General features: G+C 43.9%; 1 protein-coding gene across 9 annotated transcripts in view; it reads right to left on the bottom strand.

Annotated features, from left to right (window-relative positions):
- Nucleotides 1–15572, bottom strand: part of ASTN2 (astrotactin 2) — a 925730-nt gene that overhangs the window by 298288 nt on the left and 611870 nt on the right. For 7 of the 9 annotated variants that reach the window (XM_060154506.1, XM_060154516.1, XM_060154507.1 and 4 more), the window contains one exon: nucleotides 14330–14518. In XM_060154506.1, the coding sequence (XP_060010489.1) occupies nucleotides 14330–14518 (189 nt within the window). Of the gene's footprint in view, nucleotides 1–14329; nucleotides 14519–15572 lie in introns of those variants that run through there. The other 2 variants (XM_060154513.1, XM_060154514.1) reach the window with 2 other exon arrangements.

Below are 15572 nucleotides of genomic sequence, written 5' to 3'. Positions count from 1 at the left end.
TTGGTCAAACTTCAGGCAAGCTTCTTCCCGACTCCAGGTCCCTGACCTCCCTTTTCTTAGAGCATTTCCTTTAGAAAACTTGTCACTGTAAATTCCTTCTCTGCCCTGTAACATGTTAATCTTTTTAAAAGCCTCTTGCCAGTTTTATAACCCAGGGATGACTTTCTCAAGGATCTGGGAGCCACCTCTTTGAATGTAATCATCAATGAAGAAAGCAGAGAAATACATTTGCAAGTTCAGACATCACTGCACTGTGTGGGCACATCCCACTGGTCCACCTCCCCCTGAAGTCCTCCAGGACCTTTCCGCTCCCATAGCCCAGCATTAAAAATCCTTTGTTTCAATGGAATTGAGTCCAGACCTCCCTCTCCTTATTGCAACAGCCTCGAATAAAGTCTTGCTTGACTGTTTGACATTGTCCAGTGCCATTTTGCTCTAACAGAGCACTGGATCAGATCCTGGAACAGAGAAAAAGGACACTGGGTAAAAACTAACGTGAATAACTGATTTTATTCAAGGTTATGGCAATAGGGTTGAGAGGTCTGAACTCAATTTCATTGAAACAGAGAGCAGGAGGGGTTTTTAAGGCTGGGCTGAGCAAGTAGAAAAGTCCTGGAGGGGGCTTCCCTGGTGGCGCAGTGGTTGAGAATCTGCCTGCCGATGCAGGGGACACGGGTTTGTGCCCTGGTCCGGGAGGATCCCACATGCCGCGGAGCGGCTGGGCCCGTGAGCCATGGCCGCTGAGCCTGCGCGTCCAGAGCCTGTGCTCCGCAACGGGAGAGGCCACAACAGTGAGAGGCCTGCGTACAGAAAAGTCCTGGAGGACTTCAAGGGGGAGGTGAACCAGGGGATATGCCCCACACAGTGCAGTGATGTCTGAACTTGCAAATGTATTTCTCTGCTTTCTTCATTGATGATTACATTTCAAAGAGATGGCTCCCAGGTCCTTGAGAAAGGAAAAAAAATTAAGAAACACAGCCTTAGATAATACCAAGGAGAAGAACATTCTTTTCTCCTTTACACCAATGTTTGACTCTGTGAGTCTTGTTCAGCTTGCATCTCCAGAACTTGGCACATAATAAGCACTCAATATATATTTATTGGTTGAATCACAAGGCTGAAGGAGAATTTAATTGCAATTTAGTTTAATTTCAAGCTAGGTTTCTTCCTCCTTTGCAAGTATGGCTGCAAGATGCCTGTATAGCTTCTGGGCTTGTATCTTGCCAGTATCTGGGTCCTCACTAACTACTTAGAAGTAGTTTGCTAATTAACAGAAACTTGGAAAGGTATCCCTTGGTGTAACTTTAGTTGTCTGAGTTATGAGATGGCAAGGAAGACCAGCCCCTTTATCCTATTTCTTTCCTCTTACTCTAGAAAGCATTCAACACAAGCTAAATAGATTCAAGGTCACAGCACTAGGACACTCGCAGAGGATGGAGAGGTGGCTGGCTGATTCAGGGATTAAGGCTCTTTCACAGTGGTAAGGGATGCACTGAATGCCTGCGTCATAGGCTCCCGGCTTGTGCCTGCTAATTAATTAATTGCCCATTTAACGGGCACCTCTGAGCATCTTATGAGACATAAAAATAAAAGCTCATTTTGGACTCTTAAAAGCCACCTTTGAGGTGTTCCATTACATTATTAGTAATAGTAATTTTTCAGTGGTGATGTTACATAAAACCCCAGCCACTGCCCTTGGAGCTTTCTGTATTAATTCACATGTAATAAACTGTGATCATATCTTTCATTAGAATTGTTACTAAATACATTTCAATTCAGGGCATCTCCCTGAAATGGAAATGTTTCCCTAAAAATTAATTTTCTTGATTCACATGCATAGGCTTATTAATGGGAGCTTAGAATAGACTTACTTTTTCATCTCTCTGGAAGGAATACAAAGAAAGTAATGCTGGTGAATTTGCATCTCGCATGATCTCAAATGTACCAGGACGCATACTCCAGCGCATAATTTTGGAGTAAGTGGTGTCTCACAGATGCTCAGGTTCATGTTAGGAAAATGTCACTAACATTTGCACATGTCTTTACACTTTACAGAGCATTTTAACCTGACTTATCTCATCACCTCTCCGCCCCCACACCATAATTCTCCTATGGGACTGGTACTATTACGTTCCCTGATTTAGTGATGAGCAGACTGGGCTCAGAAAGATTAGAAGACCGTGCAGAGTCTTACAGCCAGCAATGGTCCCATTCCTGTGGTGCTTAAATAACCCTTCCTGATTGAAGGTCCATCCTTCATCATGGTTTATCTCTACAATCCCATCCCCTCACCATCTTCATGCTCTTACTTGCCTGGAGTACTCTCCCACCTAGCTAACTGTTCATCACATCCTCCAGGTTTCAGCCAGCATCTCTTTCAAAAAGTCTTCCCTGCTGCTCACCACACCAAGGTTGGACCAGTGGTCCACCCACATCAGAGTAGGGACCTTGCCTATCTCCATTTTTTTCATCCTCAATGCTTAATACATCAGAGGGGTTATTTAATGAAAACTTGTTAAATAACAAATGAGAATAAGTGGTAAAGCCAGGCCTGGAATCTCTGACCTCAAGTGCAGTCTTATGGTGACATCCCATTCCCTCTTGTAATTAACAGAACAACAGTAACAATAACAAACGACTTCTGAAGTGTGATTTCTTCAGAGAGTAATATACAGGCATTGCCTTAGCATAATGCAAATACAGTAAATTTCAGTGCTGTGGACTCCATTAATTAAGACGTATAATGCTTGGCTAGGGGCTAGTCTGGCTTGTACCTTTGGAGTGTTTATTTATAAAAGAGATTGCTAAGCACATTATTACATTAGCAGTGTAAACAAGATCACGGTGGGGGGGGGCGGGCAATGGCAGAAGATATTTAAGAGGACAAACCGCCTGAAGTCACTTTGGAAGCACCCATTATGAACAATCAGTGTGCTCATTACAATTGCTCTGCTAATTACAATTACTGTGCTAATTACAATCGATCCTTATCTGCTCCGAAGGTTCCCTCCAGACTCTTCCTTCTGAGTGCTTAGACGTGCGGGAGTTACTGTCTGCGTTTGAGTGTAATGAAATTGCGGTTCCTTAAAAAAATGTCTCTGCTTCAGATGCCTCCATGATTCCGATAGGCTCCTGACTCCGAGAGAAAGAATGTAGTCAGGGATTTTGAAGACAGAAAATTAAAAACAAAACCAAAAGGAGCGGGGGTTAGGTAGAAAACTGAGAAGAGAAGTGAAACGGACCTGGTTGGTTACTTTTGTTGTTTTAGTACCTTTTGCGGACTCCAGGTACATCTTTAGGTTAGCTGGAGAACATTCAAAGTATGCTGTGTATAATTTGTTTTCCTCATAAAATGACCATGCTTGGTATATTCAGAGATGTGAACACTGAGAACAAAATGTTTTTAAAAATGAAGTAGCTATTTTTCTTTCTTCTCTTACTATGATTAGGGAGGGAGATTAGAGAGTCCTTGTTTAAAAATGGATTACAATTCCCTGCTCCCCGCAAAAATAAATCAATAAAAAGCATCTTTCACTAGGTCTTAATTTTACTACTTTCCTTCTGTCCCCAATTAAACTAATGAGCGTCGTCGGTATGAGATTTTGGTCTCAGCGCTTAAGAAAAATAAAGCTTCACCCAGACCAATGTCCCCTCCCAAATGGATTTCTCACTGATTTTCTAGGAGTCTGCCTTCCACCTTTGATCTAATGCAGACTGTAGCCCAGCCCAGCTCTCCACTGCAAAGTACCTTCCACGGCATCGACTGATGGCTGGAACTGTAGTGTGGGCAGATGGAGGAGGCCATGATCTGGGCACCCAGCTGCAGCTTCAGGACACTAGAGTCAGGATAGGTGCCTCCCCAATCGGTACTGATGCTCAGTGTTCTTGTACCCCACAGTGAGCCGAGCAGGCGAGTGGATGCAGAGAACGAGTTGTGCTACATTATGCGCTAGGGGCCTGTTGGATTGCAGGACAGCACTGTCCGCCCCGGCTGCTGCAAATCCAAAGCCGTCTCTGCACTTGGTCACTCTGAGGGGAGACTCCTCTGGGACACCATGGTGCCCTCGTGCCACTGGACTTGGGACTCAGTTGCTGTTTTCAAACAGGCACATGGAGGGGAAACCATCCTTTTCCATTCTCAGGCCCAACCTGGGCTCACATCTAGCATAAAGTTCAGTTTCACACTTTGCTATTCAAACTGGTCCTCAGACCCAGGATTTCATTTGAAATGCAGAGTCTCAGGACTTACCCACAACCCACTGAACCACAGCCTGTATTTTAGCAGGATTCCCTGGCGATCTGTATGCACATGAGAGTTTAAGAAGCACTAGTGTATTTCATGTGTATTGAGTTCTGGCTCTAAGCAGAGGTATGGACAAGTCCTACCTTTAGATAGAGGTTTTGTGTACAATCATGATGATGAGCTATTATTTGCTTTCCTGCTCTTTGAGGATCATATGGTTTTAGACCACATGCACACGGCACTTTGGATGCCACACCTCACCTTTCTGAGCTTCAGTTTTCTCATGTAAGAAGTATGATAGGCAATCTGCTCTGTCCACATGTGTCATGGGAGAAACATCTGCCTATGCCCCTCAGAAACAGACTTTAGAAAGAAAAAATAGTTTTACAGTATCAGTCACGCTTAAAGGTGTTGAGGAAATGTACCAGACATGTGATGAGTTGAGAAGAGGGGGAGGAAATCAGGAAAGGCGGAAGGTGAGCTAGACTGATGTGAGGTCCAGAAGGGCCTACAGCTAAACCTTCATTCTGTTTGGATGGACATCCTCTTTGATTGGTCAATGCCACTTCTATGCTCATCATTAAATATTTTTAATATCACCCTAGAGGTGGTAGATTAATATAGTTCTGAAACTTTTGGATCTGGGCCCACGTTATCAAATTCCACATAGCCCACATGAGCATCTAAATGTCACATTGCTAATTAGATGTATTTCACTGCAGGTCATTCAGACGAAGGGGGGTACCCTATAGGACACAGGTGATACAACACATCAGCAAGATTATATCTTTCCAAAGGCTGGGATAAATACTCCCACAAGAAGGTGACCACGGCTGCTGCCCCATCCCACATTGCTGGCTGAGCTGTCCACCTCCAACAGACCCATAGAGCAAGAAGAGCTACATTCCTGTCTCTACCCTGGGCATTTCACCAAAGCAGTGTATTCACCAAAACATGTGTTAGTTGGAGGAAGTTGGGAGGATGACCATGACTCCAGTCCAGAGATGAGATCTGGGGGAATGCAACAGAATACATCTTCATTAACCATGTGGATTCTAGAACTACGGGGAGAGGAATACAATTGAAGGAAAAGAAAACAATGTTTACTGAAAGCCTACTGATCTAGGACCCTTGCTTATTAGACTGTTAAATCCTTACCATAGCTCTTTGAGGATATTTTGGGGTAAAACCCACTTTACAGTTGAAGATCTTGAGGTTCAGAGAGATGAGGGATTTGTCCAAACCCATACAGCTAGGAAATGGCAGACATGGGATTTGGACCCTGTTACTTTTGATGGTAGCACCCTGACACCTTGTGTTGGGTCACAGCCAAGAATGGGATCAAGTTCCTGCAGAATCACGCACATAAGGATGGCCTTTGCCTAAGATTCCTCCTTAGTGATTGACTTGGCCGCCCGCTATGGTACCAGGATCCTCCCTGTCTGCTGAGAATAGGGATGAAACAGGGGCCAATCTCCTTTAATCACCACAACACCACCAGGAAGTGGGTCTTGTTATTATTCCTAATTCAGAGATGAGGAAAGTGAGCTTAATGAGCTAACGTGCCCAAGGTCAGACAACTGGTTAGTGGCAAGTTAGAACGCAAACTCTAGAGCCTCGCATCTTAGACATCAGGCCACTCTATCTCCAAATAGCTGGATAATGTGAACCACCTGGGAATACAGTGGAAATTCACTTTCCCAGGCCCCTTAACTGGGGAAAAAAAAAAAAAAAGATTGGTGGGACTTGGCATAGCCCTAGATGATTCTTATGATCAGGTAAGTAGGAAAGGCTTCACTAGGCCCCTGGCCATGGCAGTTGAGTAAAAAGAGTGCTGTATTCTAGGTCAGAAGCCCTCAGTCTTTGTCTGAGCTCTGCCCTCACTTTAATATACAGAAGAGACAACAGAAGTCAGAAGGGGGGAATGGCCGAGAGTGGTAGAAGTGGTAGAACAGGAATGAAGAGTTTCTGATTCCAGGACCTAAGGTACACTGGACATGTTGGGTTTGACTCCTGTGGATGTTAGGAAACCTTGGAAAAATGGACACACAGAAAGGAGATTCTTCACAGTCAGCCCAGGAGTCAGGACCCCAGGGAAAACTGCCCCCTGACTCCTGTGATCCAGCCTCCAACTTCTGTCGCTCAGTCCACTTCAAAGATCTCACCACTGATCCCCCAGAGAAGATAGCATGCAGCTGTGCCTCTAGGTGGTTAGTTGAAGATTTTGCCAAGAGCTGGAATATTACTACATAGAGAGGCTGGGAATGTCCTTGAAAATCAAAAGCTAATGCTACTTTTGATTGATAATTTCTCCACTACCTGCCTCCTTTGCTTTCTTTTTTACAATAAGATCGTGGTATACTACAAAACACTCAGGCCTAAGAGTTTAGAAAAACAGCTTCCCTGCCTGGCTCTGCTGTTAATTATGGAACCTTGGCTTTGGTGTTACCATCTGTACAGTGTGGGAGTTGGATGCTATTTCCCTAAGCCTTCCAAGTGGATACAGAGAAGACCAATAGACTGGGGGTTGGAGGCCTGCCTTATTTATTTACTAGTTATATGGGATTTTAGGTAATTCACTTAAAAACTGTGAGCCTTGGACATCTCATCTACAAATGGAGGGGGTTGTACAAACTGTTCTCCAAGGTTCTCCCATCTATAAAGTCTATCGTTCCTTGGGATTGAATGAAGGAAACTGACAAGAAGAGAACAGAAGTCTAATTACCGTTCTCAGAGGTGGTGATATGAAGTAAGAGTATCCCGGGAGCCTGGGAGGCACTACTGTTAAATGGGCTTTGTTGTTAGACCCATGTGCTGTCAGTTTTTAGCTGTATGACTGTCAGGCTAGTTAGCCTAACATCTCTGTGCCTCAGTGTGGTAAACAGTATTGATGTCCCACATAGTTCTGGGTCTCTGCTTCTCTGCACATAATAGGATTTCACGACTCAGCTCAACCCTTGGAGGGGCACCATGACCATGAGATTTGATTTGACCAATGCAGTGTGAGCAGAATGTCACCTCTAGGAGGAAGTAATGAGAGTCAAGTTCCTTCCCCACTATGATAGCGTTCACGGAAGCACATGGAAGATGATGCTCTGTCAGCCCAGATCCCCAAATACCAGGGTGAACAGAACCACTGTGATTCTGTCCAGAGCATGTGGGATGAGCAACACACACACTTTCCTGTGAAGCCACCGTGGTTTTGAAGTTCTGTGTCATCAAGACAAAGCTTAATGCAGTCTGGTTGACACATTCATTTCCTTTTTTGTAAAACCCAGTTGTTAAGAGCTACTTTGCAACAGGTCTTGGAAAGACTAAGTGAGAAAACGAAGTATGTAGTATAGGACCCGGCACATAAAAACATACACACATGATTAAAGTGTAGAAAACGGAATGATACAGAAGCAGCATGTACAATTAACCACGTCCCAGGAAAGCAGTGGAAAAACAGTAGCTTTGGAGCAACTTAATAAGATGTGACTCAGGACCTTCAGTGGGGGAACAAGTGGGTGCCACAAGTGAAAGCCAGCTTTCCTCAAATCTTTAAAGAGAATCCTTCTGTCTCACCAGGCGTGGGTTGGTGGTGCCTCATCCTGAATCCCACATCTTACCCAAGACCGTCCTCTTGTGCTCTACAACACGCACATCTGATAAGCAAACCAGACTGGCAAGCGCCTTTCTAGTAGATTTTTCATGAGCACCTTACATTCTTTGTAGGTCATTTGTGAAGGCCTATGAGTAAATGTCTGTGGCTGGTAGAACAGTCTTCTTTTTGATGAGGCTTTTGCAAAATCCACCATTGTATTCGCCCAGCCCCCATTCCCAAGCAGCTTCTCAGCGCAATTTCTGAGACTCCAGGCTCAATAATAGTTCTTGACTTATGTTTAAGTCTCTACAATCTATAAGCGAAGCTGACCTTTCCTTCTTATAAAAATGAGGTAGGATGGATAAGGACGGGAGAGGGAGGGAAGTAAAATACAAATGAACAAACAAAACAGCAAATATCACCAATCTCTGATGAGTTTATCTCACTCCAACAGTCTGTGCCAATCCCCCCTTGATCAAGAGTTAAGGGAAGGGAATTCTGACGGTGATCCTGCATGGGTCATTAAGACCAACACGGTTCACAGGAAGGGATTAGAAACAGCAAAGCCTGACATCATTTACTGTGTTTGGGGGCAATTCAGAAGTGAGATCTTTGACTTTTCACATTTGCACAGAACTTGGCATTTTACCAAAGGCTTTTACGTGCATTCATAATCCATCTGAACACAACTCCTAATCCAGAGCTCTCTCCGGGCACCACCCAGTCTCTTAAAACAACCCTTACTCCCTCCTGGGAATAAATTATATTGTGACTTCAGTGTAAACTCTGTGTCCTTCTTTCTCTATCACTTTAGGTCCCTCCTTCAAGCCTTTCACCTTTCTTTCTTTCTTTTTTTTCTCAGTACATATATACATATATGTATATATACATGTATCTATTCTTTTTCACATTCTTTTCCCATTTATGTTATCACAGAATATTGGGCAGAGTTCCCTGTGCTATACAGTAGGTCCTTGTTGATTATCTATTTTATATATAGTAGTGTGTATATATCAATCCCAAACTCCCAATTTATCCCTCTCCCCCTGCCTTTCCCCTTTGTTAACCATAAATTTGTTTTCTAAGTCTGTGAGTCTGTTTCTGTTTTGTAAATAAGTTCATTTTACATATATACAATGGACTATTACTCAGCCATTAAAAAGAATGAAATAATGCCATTTGCAGCACCATGGATGGATGGAGATTATCAACACTAAGTGAAGTAAGCCATACAGAGAAAGACAGATATCATATGGTATTGCTTATATATGGAATCTAAAAAAATGATGCAAGTGAACTTATTTACAGAACAAGACTTTCATCTTTCACTCCTTCCCGACTCCCCTACCTTTCACCATCTACCTCCTTATCTCTTTAACCCTTGTCACTACTCTGTATCTCTTTAACCCTTTCTGTGCCTGGCGATCCCTCCTTCTGTACTCTGACTCTCAACATCTCCTCCATCCTTGTCTCTCCGCATGTCTCAGCTTTGTCCCTCTGCTTCTCCTTATCACTCTCACCCTGCCGCTGTCCTTCTCTGTGTCTCTTAGTGTGCTCCATACTTCATCTTCCCACACAGTGGATAAGTCCTGGACTTGTCAGGGTCCTAAACGCCTCTACACGTTCCTCTCTCAGAGACAGGCTGCAGCCTACGTGCGGCAACCCGAGGAGATAGCCAGGAATGGGGTCAAGTTCCTGCAGAATCATGTACGTGCAAGTGGGCTTTGCCTAAGATGCCCCCTTCGTTATGAATTTGGCATCCCCAAGCACCTGAGTCCTCACTCTCTGCTGACAGCAGGGATGAAGCAGGTGGTTCGTCTTAGCACCACTAGTATGGGGGTATGGAGAAGTTACATACATCCCCTGTAACAGAACCAGAAACCAAGAGAACACTGGTTTGGGAGTCATAAACTCAAACTTTCAGTCTCAGCGGGGCCCCAAATCATGGTGAGCACCGGGCAAGTAATATCCTTTCCTGGGCCTCAGTTTCTCCAGCTATACGATAAGAGGTTAGGTCTGAATTTTGTTAATCTTTAAGAGTTTGTCCAGCTCAGAGATTTGAAACGTGAGGCTTTTTTTTTTTTTTTTTTTTTTTTTTGCGGTACGCGGGCCTCTCACTATTGTGGCCTCTCCCGTTGCGGAGCACAGGCTCCGGACGCGCAGGCTCAGTGGCCATGGCTCACGGGCCCAGCCGCTCCGCGGCATGTGGGATCTTCCTGGACTGGGGCACGAACCCATGTCCCCTGCATCGGCAGGCGGACTCTCAACCACTGTGCCACCAGGGAAGCCCACGTGAGGCTTTTTGGAAGCAGAAATCCAGGTTGCTCTTTCAGAGGTTCAAGAGAAGACATGAGAGGCAGACCTGTCTTCTATCGGCAGTTGCTAGGTGTGGGGATCCAGGTAGGGGCAGGGGGGAGTACAAAGCAGAGTTGTGACTGTCGCACAGCAGACTCTTTAGCTGGGAGAGAGTTTGAAATCCCAGGCCAGGCAGTTGTCAGGAAATGCGGCATATGGGGTTGGTGGGGTGCCTGCTAGCTACTCTGGAGGACTGGACCGGAAATTACTTGCAGGAGGAGAGCAAGGAAGGAGAAGGAGGCGGGAAGTGACAACAGCCTTTGATGCCGAGAACCTTACAGGCCTGCCTTCTGAAAGCTGAAGGACAAAGGAGCCGCAGCCTCCCCTTTATCTGGGGCTCAGGAAAGGAGACTTGAAAGAGATGAATTTAGATTCGTCAGAAGCCATTCGCCTTCCCACAGAGGGAAGTCAATTGCCTTAGCATGTGGCTCCGAGAGGTGACATGGTCTGGGGACAGAAATAATTGCAAAGAAAGTTTAACTGAAGCCCAGGATGAGCGAGCTGAAGTGAAATGGGCTACTCTAATATAATGGCAGTCTGGGGAGTTTCCTACATCTGGAGGCTGTTGTCAAAAGATAACAGTGTGGTCTCTTCACTATACTGCTTTTCCTGAGCAAATCAGGGAAGATCGGCCCTAGCTATTCAGAGACAGCCCAAGATGGAAGGGCTGGGAACAATAAATAGAGTGTTTGAGGCAGAAGGAGGACTCCTGATGGGGCTTAAATTCTGTCTGAGCTTGCAGAGTTCCAGGTCAGCCTTTGAGGAGCCAGGCTCTCCTTACCAACCAGTCTGTTGGTAGGGGGAAGGCAAGCATGCTGGACAACCAGGAGATCTGAGTTTATAGGCTAGCTCTGCAATGACTTGCCTTGTGACCTTAGCCAAGTCCCTTCCCCACATGCAAATGAGATCCTGGGATTCCATGAAGTCCCTTCAGGATCTAGCATCTTACTACCCAATTTGTATCCTTCTTTTGGACCAGGCTAATCTTCACACTTGAGAATGGGAACTAGTGCATTTGATCATTTATCACATGCCAGTCACTCTGATAGTTGCTATGAGAAATCAAACTACATAAAACAAGCAATGTTACATATTACAGTTACTAGTATATGATTAAACACTCCTTTTTAAAGATGAGGCAGTAGGACTATGCTTGTCACGGATGGGGCCAGGATTTGGAGCTGGGTCTATCTGGAGATTTTGTTTCCTGTCCCTCCCACTCCCCTCGCTTATCAATATATCTGGGCTTCTGCATGCTCCTTCCTGGACAGGAAAATGCCTTTATAGCTCTTATCTCTCCCAAGAGGCACTGTTCTTTGCCATCACTTCAAACTCCAGTTCATAAACCTCATCCTTTGTGAAGCACTTTCTTATTCCTTCTAATTGCTTTCAAAAGTCTTCATATGGGAACTCCGAAAACCACTGGCATCATTTGGAATATTTCTTTGCAAATTAAGTGTTCACATATTTGTTTCCTAACTGAGTGTGTGTCTTCTTGCAAACTTGTAAATTCCTTTCTTGAAGGCCAGGGACAATTAATGTTTTCCTTTGGATTCCATGCAGCATTATTCTATCCATCATGGTACTCAACACAGGGCTTCATAGACTATTAAAACTATAGAAAATCAGGACTGTAGAATATTAGAATTAAAAGTAGCTCATCCAGATTGCCCTTAAATTGCTCCGAAGTAGCATCGGCCTTGGCTTGAGCATCTGGGAGTTGGACGACTCAGCTCTGCCATTAAATCGCTATGTGGCTGCCAGTACTTCTATCACCCTTGAATCCTCCCTCAACCTTACCCTTTGCCTGCAACTGTTCCCTGGCCCTTGTCCATTATACCCTTCAAATATCTCCCCAAATCCCCTTTCTCAATTGTGTCCCCATCATCCTTGTTGAAGCCACTAACATTTTCAAGTAGCTTCCACAACAGACACCTAATTGACCCCATTCCACTGTCTTCCTTTCCACCCTCATTGCTATCTACTTCCGCACAGCTACCATGAAGTCAAAACATACAATGCAATCATGACATATTCCCCTCTTTTAACCATTTAAGAGTTCTCCTCTTTGCTATTAGAATAAAGACTTTGCCTGCAAGTCCCCCATAATCTGTCACTGCTTTACCCCTCTGGCTTCACATCCCATATTTACTCAGCTTCAACCACACCACATTCTTCCTCTCCTGAAACCAACCAAGTTCTTTTCCTTCTTAGAATATCTGTCTCTGCTTGAAACCTTTTACAATGCTAGCTCCAACTCAGCTTCCAGGTATTAGTTAAATAACACTTCCTCTGCAAGGTAGACTGTGAGCCTTACTGTTTTCTAATCCAATAGATGTACTCCTCCTCCGCCATGCACACACTCTACTCCAACTAAATTAGATCCCACTGTTAACTGATTACCTGGAACACTGCATCTTTACTTCATAATTCCTGCCACAAATTAAGTACTTAAGATTACACACACACACACACACACACACACACACTATATCTAAGCACCACAGGGTCTGAAGCATGGTACCTGGGACATAGCAGGTACTCAAAGAGCAGGTGATAACTACATAGATGAATAGTTTTTTGGAATTCACATTTTCATTCTAGTTCTATAAAATGGGAAGTGATAAGGTATGTTGGATTACAAGATAAGAGCAGGGCTTTGGAGTCAGCCAGATATACATCTGAATCCTCACTACCCCTCTCAGTAGATGGTGACTCTGAGAAAGTCAGTTTACCTCTCTGGTGTTGACTTTTCAACTGTAAAATGGAGGCTGTGATATCTCAAAGGGTTTTCATTGTGAAGCTAAAATGGTACTACCCTGGCTCTTTTACTTCCTATAAGGGGGATTTGGGAAAGTCACTTAACACTGCCACTTCTCATCTGTATAAAGGGGATGGCAAGAGCCTCTGCTTCACGGGGCCATTGTGAGGATGACATTAAATTAAGGAATGGAAAGTGCTTTGAATGCCCACTGCATGTACTAAATTCGTGTTAGTGGTTATTATTATTTTTTAAAATACTTACCAAAGAGCTTGACATATAGAGTATTTCCTGATAAATAGTAGCCACTCCTACTACAATCACAATTATTATTATTAATTTTACAATTATTATTAGTGAGATGACAGGATGAAGACGAGGATGATTATAACGGTGATGTTTCTTACCAGTTCTGACTTTTGTTGACATGACCTCAAATGGTAGGGAGAACCCCTTTGTGATAATATCCTATTGCATTTTTATGCAAAACTGTCTCAAAGTATAGTTTTTTTTTTTTTAAGATAATCATTTCTTATACACGGAACAGTTCTTCTCATGCTACCATCTTATGGCTTTCAGATTTTGAGGCATGAATAAATCCCACCTAAGGCCTTTCTTCTTCAGATAGAACAGCCCCAGTTTCTTCAACTCTCCCAAGAAGACATTCAGAAGTACACTGCATGTCTAATCTTCATAAAATTTGGCCAACCCAGCCCCTCTGTTTATTCTTATGTGAGAGTAGTCTCAGTCTTTTAATTTCACATGTACCTCTGTATTTATTAACAGGGAAAGAGGTCTTTGACATACCGATGAGCAAAAAAAGCAATTCCTAAACAGCTTTACTGAGAGTTGGCATGTTTATGTGTTTGTGGTGTGTGTGTGTGTGTGTGTGTGTGTGTGTGTGTACACTGATACACAGATAGAGAGGGAAAGAGAGAGAGAGGTGTTTTGAGAATGTTCAAGAAAATGTTAATTCTGGCTATTTCTGGGTGATGGAAAATTTATTTTCTTGTTCATTAAATGTCTTTATTTTTGAACTGCCTGAATAGCCTACATAAGATACTTATTTTTAATAGACGGAAAGATTAATCACATTAGAAATTCCATTAACTGTACTTACAGGATGATTTAAGATTGAATTGCAAATATGTGGATAGAGTTAGAAAATGGGAGGGTGGGATAAATAAAGGATAGGTGAGTGGAAAAAGAACTTCAGGGAATGGACTTTGCTGACTGCTGCTACTTCATGCATAGGCATTAGTGATTTGGGGGAGATGCTGACCAGTGTAATAGACCTCTATTCCATGGTGCCCATGGCTTCCTCCCCCTGCCCAGATTTTGGGTCAGTGACTTGGCGAGTGAAGTGCAGGTGTCTGTCCCATACCTAAAGGTCATCTGGAAGACTTGGCCTTGGTTCACATGCTGCGTCCGGTTGTTGTAACCATGTAGCATCTCTCCAAAGAGGGTGTTGTTGAACTTGGAATCAGGTTTGAGGCACTTGGGGCCCTCGCAGACATCTGAGAGCATTAGGCAGGATTTTCCATCAGGAGCCAGCTTGAACTCCTCCACACAACTGCATGATAAAACAGGGCCAAGAGTTAGCTCGCATGCTGAATGCCCCCATCGGGGGTGACCTAAAATCAAGGCCTCCTTTGCCTGCAAAACAGGTCAGAATTTAGGAATGCACACAGCTATTCTGGCTGGAATCTATCTAGGGCACAGGTGTCTAGAGAGAAGCACATTAATCCTGCAAATTGGTAAATTCAAGGAAAGTCATCTGTGACATTTTGGAGGAGTTGAGGGGGACGTCAGAGAGCACATCCATACACAAAGCAAATTTAAAAACTGTTTTCCATGAACACACAAACCTTAAAAAGCATGAGAGACCAATTCACAGGGAATTATCAACTAGCTTCTCAAACCAGAACCTATTTCCAGTGTATCTGCTGGCCAAGGTTGAAGACTGCAGCAAAAACAAGGTTTTTATTGCCCTTGTAGCTCAGAGGTGATCCTTCCAGGACCATGGACAGCGCATGGGGGGGAGGGGGCAGGGGGGCAGCAGCCACAGCTTCTGTTCAATTAGCAATGTTAGCAGCCTCTGTTGGTCTCTAACTACCTAATCCTGACAGCAGAAGGGCCCTTGACACGCCTTTGAAACTGGGATGGGCTCCACAATGGCCCAAACAGGCATGTGAATGGGGTGTGGAAAAAATATTTGCAATTTGGGATGTTTACAGTGGGAAAGAAATCTCTTAGAGAGGCATGGGGGGAAAAGAGAAAGCAGAGGTCCTAGCCTATGAGAAAATCAATTCAGAAACTGAAATTCTGTGAATGTCTATCTGTTCCTGGTCCTTTGCTAGGCACTGAGGATAGGGTGCACATAAGAAATAAGACACACAAGAGAACAGGCTGTACGACTGAGGATAGCTGTAAAATGTCATCTTTGTTCCTTGTGACATATGTGAACCGGGCAAGTCATTTTACATCTTTGGTCTCCAGTTTCCTCATCTGTAAAAGGGGGTAGACACTACTATCCTACATTAATCCACTAGGCTGCTATGAGGTTCCATGATACACTGACTGCATAAACAGTTAGAAATTGAAGTGTACTTAACAAAATAAATATA

This window comes from Lagenorhynchus albirostris, chromosome 7 (assembly GCF_949774975.1).
Source record: "Lagenorhynchus albirostris chromosome 7, mLagAlb1.1, whole genome shotgun sequence".
Taxonomy (NCBI): domain Eukaryota; kingdom Metazoa; phylum Chordata; class Mammalia; order Artiodactyla; family Delphinidae; genus Lagenorhynchus; species Lagenorhynchus albirostris.
This window is presented reverse-complemented; position numbering and strand designations above follow the sequence as displayed.